We start from the raw sequence: 8,978 nt of genomic DNA on the forward strand, positions 1-8,978 counted from the left end.
CCCCACCCCCACCACACACACAGTTGAGTTGTTAAGCAAACTGATGAGAAGTACTTTCTCCTATTAGATTATTACACTACTTACTGTGCGATATTTTTTATTTTATTAAAATTATTCCTTACACACACTCGATATTTTACACTAAGTTAATTTGTTTTATCATGATCTTAATTAATTAGATGGCGAAAGATGATGTGAATGTCAAAATAAATAAATAAAACGATAATAAGATGGTACATATTATTGTGTAAAAGAACTTTCAACATCATAAACTAAAATTAAAATAAATGATATATTATTATGCAGAAGAACTTTCAGCATCAGAAATTTCTACATCGAATCCTTTATTTCTTGATGAAAAAAATTCGAGATTTTTCTTATGAACATACTCTTGTATACGATAATTCATTGGATCGATTCCCATTTTTGTAAGTTTTAGTTTTAAATGGGAGTTCCAATAATTCTTCACTTCAATAGTACTATGCTCAGGTAATCTTTCTGCTATAAGTGACCACCTGAAATGTGAAAAAATTAAGAAATTATTGTTATTATTATTATTTTTATACAATAGATGGAAATAGAGTCTAACTAATTTTCAAAAAATATGAACTTATATTAAATTCAAAACTTGTAAACTTGGACATGACCGATCAATAAATCAATATGGTACATGAAAAAATTAAGTAAATTTATTAATCAATTATATTATATAAGTCCGAGTTGGCTATATAAACCTGTCACCAAGGAGAGCATGAAACCTGATGATAAGATCATCTTCTTCCTTAGAAAAAATTATCCTTTTAGAGCAACAATTAGCCATACCTATAAACACAAAATAAATATATTAAATTGTGCGGTTATTTGGTTCAAAATAAAATTATAATGTTGAAATTATAACTATGATGGATAATCTCATCTTCTGTATGATAAATAATAAAACAAGAAAAAAATATAATTAGTTAATTAAAAAGTCTTAGATGTATTAACATTATTGGTGCTATACAATTACAATTTAAAACAAAATATAAATGTACTTACTATCATCTTTAGACCAAGCTTCTTGTATTTTATCCTTGTTAGGATCATAGCAAGACTTGCTCATTTTTTCTTTAGTGACTATTTTTCTTGTAGATACTTTAAAGAAATAGTCCCTCTGTGTCTCATTTTATATGAGGTGTTTGATTGATTGTGTACGGAATTAAAGAAATTTTAAAAGGTATTATTATATGCGTGAGATATAGGTAAAGAGTTGAAATTATCCTTTTAAATAAGTGGTTGTGAGAGATTCACTTGAGTTTTCATAAACTCAAAACAAAAATGTGTCAAATATATATAGAAAAGTTGTGTGTACTAACAAAACTCATATTGATAGTACGTTGAGAAGATTAGCAAGCTATACATATAAGGTGTAGGACTATTCCTAATGTTGTGATGCTGCCTGTTAAAAAAAATTGGTATGAATTTGGTTAATAGCAGTCTGTTCTCATCTATCGACAAAGAACAAGTTGCTTTCAAGCTCAAACCATTTAAAACAAAATTGCTACTTTTTTCTTGTTATTGATAGAGTGGTATTCTCCGTTCCTGTCAAATAAAGTAGAGGGGGAGAGAATCGGAAGAGAGAAGGAAAAAGAGTAAAGAATTGACAAGTCTAATGGGGAAGAATAGCTAACACTCTGACTGCCTTCGATAGATGAAAAAAAACCAAGCGGTCTAACCTAACTCTTAGATCAAAGTGAATAATATAACACTATATTAAGAGTATCACTAGACTAGTTAACCCCAACAATCAATATCATAATTAATGACTTAACCAAACGAGTATGAAAATAGCACAATGATAATACAATGCTCAATTTACTACAATTTTGATACTAAAGGTTGCTTGAATATGCATATGCACAAGAATCCTTAATTATGTGAATGACAACAATGAATCTCAAAAATTGATCCATGGATCACATAAAACTTAATTCTAAAGAGAGATTGTAAAGGCTTACTAATATATAATCTCACATTAATAATTGAAAGATTATAAAAAAAAAATACAGATACAATATTAAAATACATATAATTTTTTAAAAAAAATCATATCATAGATATATATGTGATACAAAGAAGATAATAACATATTCTTACCATGAAGAGATTTTTCTGGTCTAGCCCAATAAAGTAAAATGGGACAAAGAGTGTAAATTTGGAATAGACGAGAAAGACATGTCATTGTGGGGGTAAGTGGCCTTATTTATAGAATGTATGGTGGAGTATTTTCTCATTTCTTTTATATATAATGTATATATATTCGATTTTTGCATCAAATCAAGTTAGATATGTTAAATTTAAACTAATTATTTGGTTTGGTATGGGTAAAAGTTTTACCCATATATGTCAATTTGGTAAAACATACTACCATTTTGAAGCTAGTGTGTATGTACTCATACCGACATGGATAGAGAACCTTTGATTTCTCTATTCTTAATCAGAAGTTTCAGATTCAAGTTTAGAGAATGGAAAAAGATCTTAAATCTCTAAAATTGGACCTTGTAATATGCGAATTCAGATTTATCGAACTCCAATTGAATCATATGCTTATTTATTTCCTTCTTTCCCAAAGAAAAGTATAATGCACACGTATATTTGGGATGATGAAATTGAGAAACAAAATTTTGTTCACTATTTGTTGGGTTATGTTTGCATATATCTATGTAATTTTTGTCCTATTTAATTAATATTCCCACGTTACGTGGGCCACGTACGTAACCTCCTTATTAAAGAAAAATGCTGTACATGAGATACATAATAATGAAACAAACATTAATTCGAAAAAGGGGAAAATGAAAAGAGAAACTTTTTTTCATAAAGGAGTTAATTATTATAATGAAATTAAAAGGTGATTGAAAATCATGAATCACTAGAAAACTAATTGTATTTAATAAAATTATATATTGCTTTCATATTGCCCAACGAAGTTTTTTTTTTCTTCTTTTTTTTAATCATTTGATTACCCATTTTGTTAGGGTTAGACATGATTCTTACCTCGTACGTTAATTAATCAAAAAATAAGACGAACGTACAAAATTATATGAAACATAACCTCTAAATAAATTCCAAGAGGGTGGACATTACGTTTTCATTGTTTTACAATTTATTGCCCGCTATATATCATATTGATGCTATTTTTATACACCCTTGCGTCTGTTTTCATTTCTATAATGTTTGTTTAGATTATATATAAATATTTTTGGAATAATATTATTATTATTATTATTATTATTATTATTATTATTATTATTATTATTATTCCAAGTAATTGCTTGATGTGACATATCATGATATATAAATTTAGGTTGGCTAGGTTATCTCAAAATATCCACAAAATAACTGTGCAAAATTAATGTAGACTGATATTTTATTTTGGATCTGCATGCATGTTGTGTAGTATATATATATAACATATATAGACAAGTTGCTCTCACCAAGAAACAAAGTACCATTTGGCCACATATACTAAGATAACTTATCCACCTTTTAAAATTTTGGCAAAGTTTATTGGACATAAAATTTATCACTTTTATATTTTATAGAAAAAGTCATTAATTATGGCTCCAACTATAATTTTATCCACCTATCCCACGGGAGTAAAAAATGTTTGTTTCGTCTTTTCGGTCATTTTATTTGAAAATCTATGCTCGACATGAAGAGATCAGTGTCATATTATATTACAGAATAACTACTGACTATAATTAATATTATAATTTACTAGTTTTTTTCATCATTACATCTTCGTAACTAATTATAATTTGATGAATTGTAATAGCGGGTAATTGTGTTATTAGTAATTTTTATTAAAATATTGTATTATAATTTTTGAATAATGTATTAGCTAGTTTATTATAAAAAAAAGACAACTTTATGTCAATTGTAGGTATTTTTAATAGTTTTAAGATCTTATAGGTATAATCATGTTTAATGTCTTTCTTCTTTATTTCTTTTTAAAAAAAGGTGAAATATGCCAATAAATTATGATCAAACTCATGTCAAAACTTCAACTCAAACTTCACGAAAAACCTATTTTCTCAAAAATGTTTAAAAATTTATAACCAGCATAATGTAATTAACTTAATTACCATATGAAAATTCAAGGTGTACTTGGGAACAATTTATTTTCATTTCAAGCAATGGCCTCTTAAAATCATAAATTATAGCTCTCCAAGTGCGGATCAATATATCTACTACCAGAAATTAGAGTTTTTTGACAACTTTTCGCAGCAACTTATCTTATCGCCACAAAATGAGATAAATCAGTGGCGATAAATAAATGTTGGCACAAAATGTATAGTTTTAGCGGCGATCCTACTAAAATATGTCTGGAAATTAATTGGCTGCGACAAAAAAAATTGTCGCTATAAAAGGTTTTTTGACGGTAATTTCATCACCACTAAAGAGGTTTTGTGGCAACTTAGTAGTCTCTAATAATTCTGTTGTTTATATAAAGATTTAGGACGTAAGTTCAAAGTTTTATTACTAATATGTTTGGTCCATTATTTGTACTAAATGTTTCAACCATGTAATACAAAATTTAATTAATAAAATAGTAGTAGACTTTATTATAATTTTAAAAATTATCTATTTATAGGATAAGTAAATATTAGATAATAATATTTTATTAATGACAATTAAAACTCATTTACCTATATAGATAATAGAAAATAAGATAGAAGTGAAACTTACATATACATATACACGCATGGGCGGACCCACGTTAGGCGAAGAGGTGTCAAGCGACACCCCTTCGTCAAAATTTTTTGCTATATATTAATACTATGTATAAGGTTTATGTGTAATAAAATGACACTATTTGACCGCAATTGTTTAATGACGTGTTGGTTCTCTGTCAGATTTTGTTGTTAGGTTTCGCGGGTTCTATCCTCAATCAATATGTTACTCATATATACTAAATAAATTACTCATACTAAAAAAGTGTAGTTAAGTAGTCTTGAACCCAAGACCTCATTTAGCTTAAAACTAATTTAAGAGTGAATGATGTAATTTATTTATAAATGCTATAGTTAAATTTTCAACTTGCTTTCTATAAATATTGACACCGAACCCACAAAAATGAAAAAATAGATAAACATTTTTCCTCATACCAAACACACTTGTACATCTTTGATTTATTGAACGTAAAATAAAAAGAAAGATTGACTTTCAGCCATTTAGATATGGATGAATACAAAATGGGGTTTATATTGAAAAAAAAATTGTTTTGCAAACTCTTGCCAAATATTGGCAGACATCAAATATAATCTATATTTGAATGAATTGTGGGTAGTAAATTTCATGTATTTGTGTATGTGTATAAATAATCATATAATATATTATTTCTATAAAAGTTAAATTCAAAAAAAGTGAATGACGTTAAAAATAAAATAAAATAAAAATGAGAGATAAGAGAGTTGATCAAATGGTAAGCACCCCTCACTTTCAACCTTAAGGTTGTGAGTTCGATTCCCCAAGGAAGAATAATATGGGAACCCCTGGGAGGGTTGAAAAAAAATGGAAAAGAAATTATTTGTATATTTGAAAAGTGAAAAGTATTGTAATTGTAATTAAATAATTGGATTATAAATAAAATAATTGTTCACTTTTTTCAAATATTTTACGTTTTTGTTGGGTAGTTTTCCTGACAATTTTAATATATTTTTGTAGAGGCTTTAATCGCCACAAAAGCTAAACCTTTGATGGAACGAAATAGAAAGAGAAATGCTAGTGCTTAAAATTGATAAGTAAATGTTACAATAACAAAACATGAATACTAGACCAATAACAACCATACATTGTACTTTTCTCTAAAAAGTTTCTTAAAAAATACGTAGAGTTCATAACGATGATGTCCAAATCAACCATAGTACATATTATTAATTAACTCTTAAAGGAGATGATCGAGAACGTCTTCGATCTTGTCTATGGAAGTGAATTGAGATCAAGCAATGAACTTGTAATTTGTTGATCTTTATTAGCACAAGAACTTGCAGCATCAAATATTACTCCATCATTTTCTGATCTTGTGTTATTTTCTTGGAGAAATTCAAGTCTTTTTATGTGAAGATAATGAGATAGCCTATAATTTTTTGGATCAATTCCCATTTTTATAAGTTTTCTTCTCAAATGAGAATTCCAATAATTCTTCACTTCATTATCGGTTCTTCCCGGCAATCTTCCTGCTATTAGTGACCACCTAAAAAATAAATGTCAATTTTTTTAAAAAATACACAAATACTAGCTACCTGAAACTCCCTAAATTTCATTTTACGTGACACTCTTTCATTATCTTTTAAAAAGGTTTAATTGAAACTTCACATTTTATAGGCATAAAAATGGTATTATCACACATGACTTGTTTAAGATATCACAAATTCCAAAGACTTTTTTTTTTCTTCATAATCTCCTTGATGAGTGAATCGAACAATATCATATAAATTGATATCGCAATAGTAATGAGCAAGCATCTTTAGTGAAACTTATTATTGTTATTGTCAATCGTTCAAAAAGTACTTGTCTAAATAATAAAAATCAGTCCACTAGTCAAAAAACATAAATTAGCGATAGACAACTTATGTCATGTATTAAACAGTATAAATTCGTCATTAATTCTATTTAACAATGAATTGATCATAAATTATCAAAAAAGTATTAGCTATAACCTAATTAGAAATGAATCTCATACCTAATTCCGATTTATGTTAATAGTTTATATTTTTCAAAGAAAACAAATCTAGAATTTCCTTTTAAGGGATAAATAGTGGAAAAGTTACCTATTGCCAAGGAGAGCATGAAGCTTGATGATTAGATCATCTTCATCTTCAGAAAAATTTCCTCTTTTTAGATTTGGATTAAGATAATTCATCCATCTTAGCCTACAACTTTTTCCACAACGAAGCAAACCTATAATCAAAGATAAATTCAGAATTTAAAGTCAGTATATAGATAAATTCATAACGAGTGTGAGCTTAATGTACATACATCTCAATTTCTTTTGCATATGTATGCATAGTTCAAATAGAAACCAATAGGTTCAATTGAACTCACAGAACAGATTTTTTTTAACAATGATTTGATCCTCACCAAAGGACAACACAATAATGAGTAGTTCAATCTAGGACCCCACTCCCTCGAGAGCAAGATGTCAATCGAGATGGAGTTGGGTGCAACCCTAGACTTTTCAGGGACTTATCTTACCTCGACATCTAAATAAATTAATGGTGGACTTATATATTATTTACCAGCAGCTTTAGGTAAATCTCTCCAGCAACCTTCACCATGTTTAGTGATATAATCAATGAGTTTTTGATCTTCTTGTTTAGACCAAGCTCCTTTATGCATTTCTTCTTTGTTATCACAACAAGGCTTTCTCATAATTCTATATATTTGATATTATATTCTATAGTTTAATATTTTATTTTATTTTTTGGATGGATCAGTCTATGTGAAGTAGATATATACTAGAAAGATTTGAATGTGGAGAAAGAAAAATAGATAAAGTGGTTGTATTTTGGAAGTGGATAGAGTGTGCTTTTATAACAAATAAAAGTGTTAGACTTTGGAACTTGGAAAGTTGGACTGGTGGTTTGGTCTATGCATGCATGCAAGGTGTGATAATTCCCAACTTTCCCAATTCCAAATTTGGAAAATACTAGTACTCCCTAGTCCCTCTGTCCCATTTTATAAAATGACAAGTATTGTGGTCTAGCTATTTATAGAAATGAATGACATATAGTAATAGATTTGTTAGTGTCTATGGCTTGTTAGGGTTTGGTTAACTTTATTTGTTTTTAATGATGATGGCTCGCAAAATCAGTTTGCACGCACTTTGATTATTGTATCAAATATATTATCTTTCACTAGCATAAATATAAGTGGTGCAATCCACCAACAATTACATGTATTTGTTATTTCCCACTAGCATGAATACAACGTGACTTAACCAATTAATTTGTACGCACTTCAGTTATTTTATCGAATATTTATTATATATCTCCCTTAATAATGCAGCTCATCAAAGTTTAGACAGACAGAAAAAAAAAACACTTTATATATTTTTCGTTTACCTTTGTTTGGATGTGGATGTGCGACCACATGATCTTCCCAACACTCATCGATCATTACACCACACTCTTGAATGTGGTAGGTTTTTGCATGTGTGATCACCAACATTATTCAACAAGAATTTTAATGTATATAATGTATGTGTTAACAAGGGTAAAGCTAAGGGCATAAAGGGTCAATTTCGAACCTTCTTTATTAAAAAAAAATATTATATATAAAATTAAAACTATTTTTTATATATATTTATATACATGGTATTGGATAGTGGATACCGTACCCTTAATGCTCTGTATAGTATATCTATTTCTTATTATTTTAAATTCTCTTAGCGAATATTCTAACTTCACCATATATATTACTATCATTTTCTATGTCATATTATCTTTAACTTTATCTTGGTTCATCATTCAAGTAAACTTTTAGCCTTTAGGTGGATATAATTGTTGTCTTAATTTATTTAACTCTCGAAAAACAAAATGTGAAACAAATATAGTAAATATACACTTGCAATTACAAATCATTAGGTCTCAAATCATCTAAAAAGACCTTAGTGGAATCATTGTATTCCACTTAATTTTAAGTGCCACATTGTTAGTTGATTTGTGGTACTAATTACTATGAACGTGATATTTTAGGTTATAATTAAGACTAAGTACTAATTACTTATAAGATTATTTTTATCAACTTTATAGTGCTAAATTTATTAATAAGATCAATCAATAACAGAATGTGAAAGGACGTAAGAAGGTAACTATCACCTAGCATAGTGCCATGCTTGTTTTTAATGTGCAACAAACGTTAAAAAGCCCCTTCACGTGAAGTGGCCCCTCATAGTTCGAAAACTCCGATATTTCATTTTATTTTATTTGTCTTAG

General features: G+C 28.1%; 2 protein-coding genes across 2 annotated transcripts; both read right to left on the bottom strand.

The window, feature by feature from the left end:
- Positions 1-268: 268 nt before the first annotated feature.
- Positions 269-1,282, bottom strand: LOC125869430 (myb-related protein Hv1-like). The gene is made up of 3 exons (XM_049550015.1): positions 1,039-1,282; positions 735-822; positions 269-515 (listed from the first exon to the last, which is right to left on the bottom strand). Exons 1-3 carry the CDS (start codon positions 1,100-1,102, stop codon positions 299-301), a joined length of 369 nt encoding a protein of 122 aa, XP_049405972.1. The 5' UTR covers positions 1,103-1,282; the 3' UTR covers positions 269-298.
- Positions 1,283-5,752: 4,470 nt separating this feature from the next.
- LOC125869426 (transcription factor MYB3-like) lies at positions 5,753-7,540 on the bottom strand. Its single transcript, XM_049550013.1, has 3 exons — positions 7,281-7,540; positions 6,813-6,942; positions 5,753-6,235 (listed from the first exon to the last, which is right to left on the bottom strand). Exons 1-3 carry the CDS (start codon positions 7,411-7,413, stop codon positions 5,962-5,964), a joined length of 537 nt encoding a protein of 178 aa, XP_049405970.1. The 5' UTR covers positions 7,414-7,540; the 3' UTR covers positions 5,753-5,961.
- Positions 7,541-8,978: the final 1,438 nt, after the last annotated feature.

The sequence above is a fragment of the Solanum stenotomum genome, chromosome 6 (genome assembly GCF_019186545.1).
Source record: "Solanum stenotomum isolate F172 chromosome 6, ASM1918654v1, whole genome shotgun sequence".
NCBI lineage: Eukaryota > Viridiplantae > Streptophyta > Magnoliopsida > Solanales > Solanaceae > Solanum > Solanum stenotomum.

What these genes read in the sequence shown, in the direction of transcription:
- LOC125869430 (XM_049550015.1), bottom strand. Translation starts at nt 1,102, where the DNA reads ATGAGCAAGTCTTGCTATGATCCTAACAAGGATAAAATACAAGAAGCT. An exon ending in AGCTTGGTCTAAAGATGATA is followed by an intron (nt 823 to 1,038) that starts GTAAGTACATTT and finishes TTGTGTTTATAG; the next exon opens with GTATGGCTAATTGTTGCTCT. An exon ending in CATGCTCTCCTTGGTGACAG is followed by an intron (nt 516 to 734) that starts GTTTATATAGCC and finishes TTCACATTTCAG; the next exon opens with GTGGTCACTTATAGCAGAAA.
- LOC125869426 (XM_049550013.1), bottom strand. Translation starts at nt 7,413, where the DNA reads ATGAGAAAGCCTTGTTGTGATAACAAAGAAGAAATGCATAAAGGAGCT. An exon ending in AGATTTACCTAAAGCTGCTG is followed by an intron (nt 6,943 to 7,280) that starts GTAAATAATATA and finishes CTTTGATTATAG; the next exon opens with GTTTGCTTCGTTGTGGAAAA. An exon ending in CATGCTCTCCTTGGCAATAG is followed by an intron (nt 6,236 to 6,812) that starts GTAACTTTTCCA and finishes TTTATTTTTTAG; the next exon opens with GTGGTCACTAATAGCAGGAA.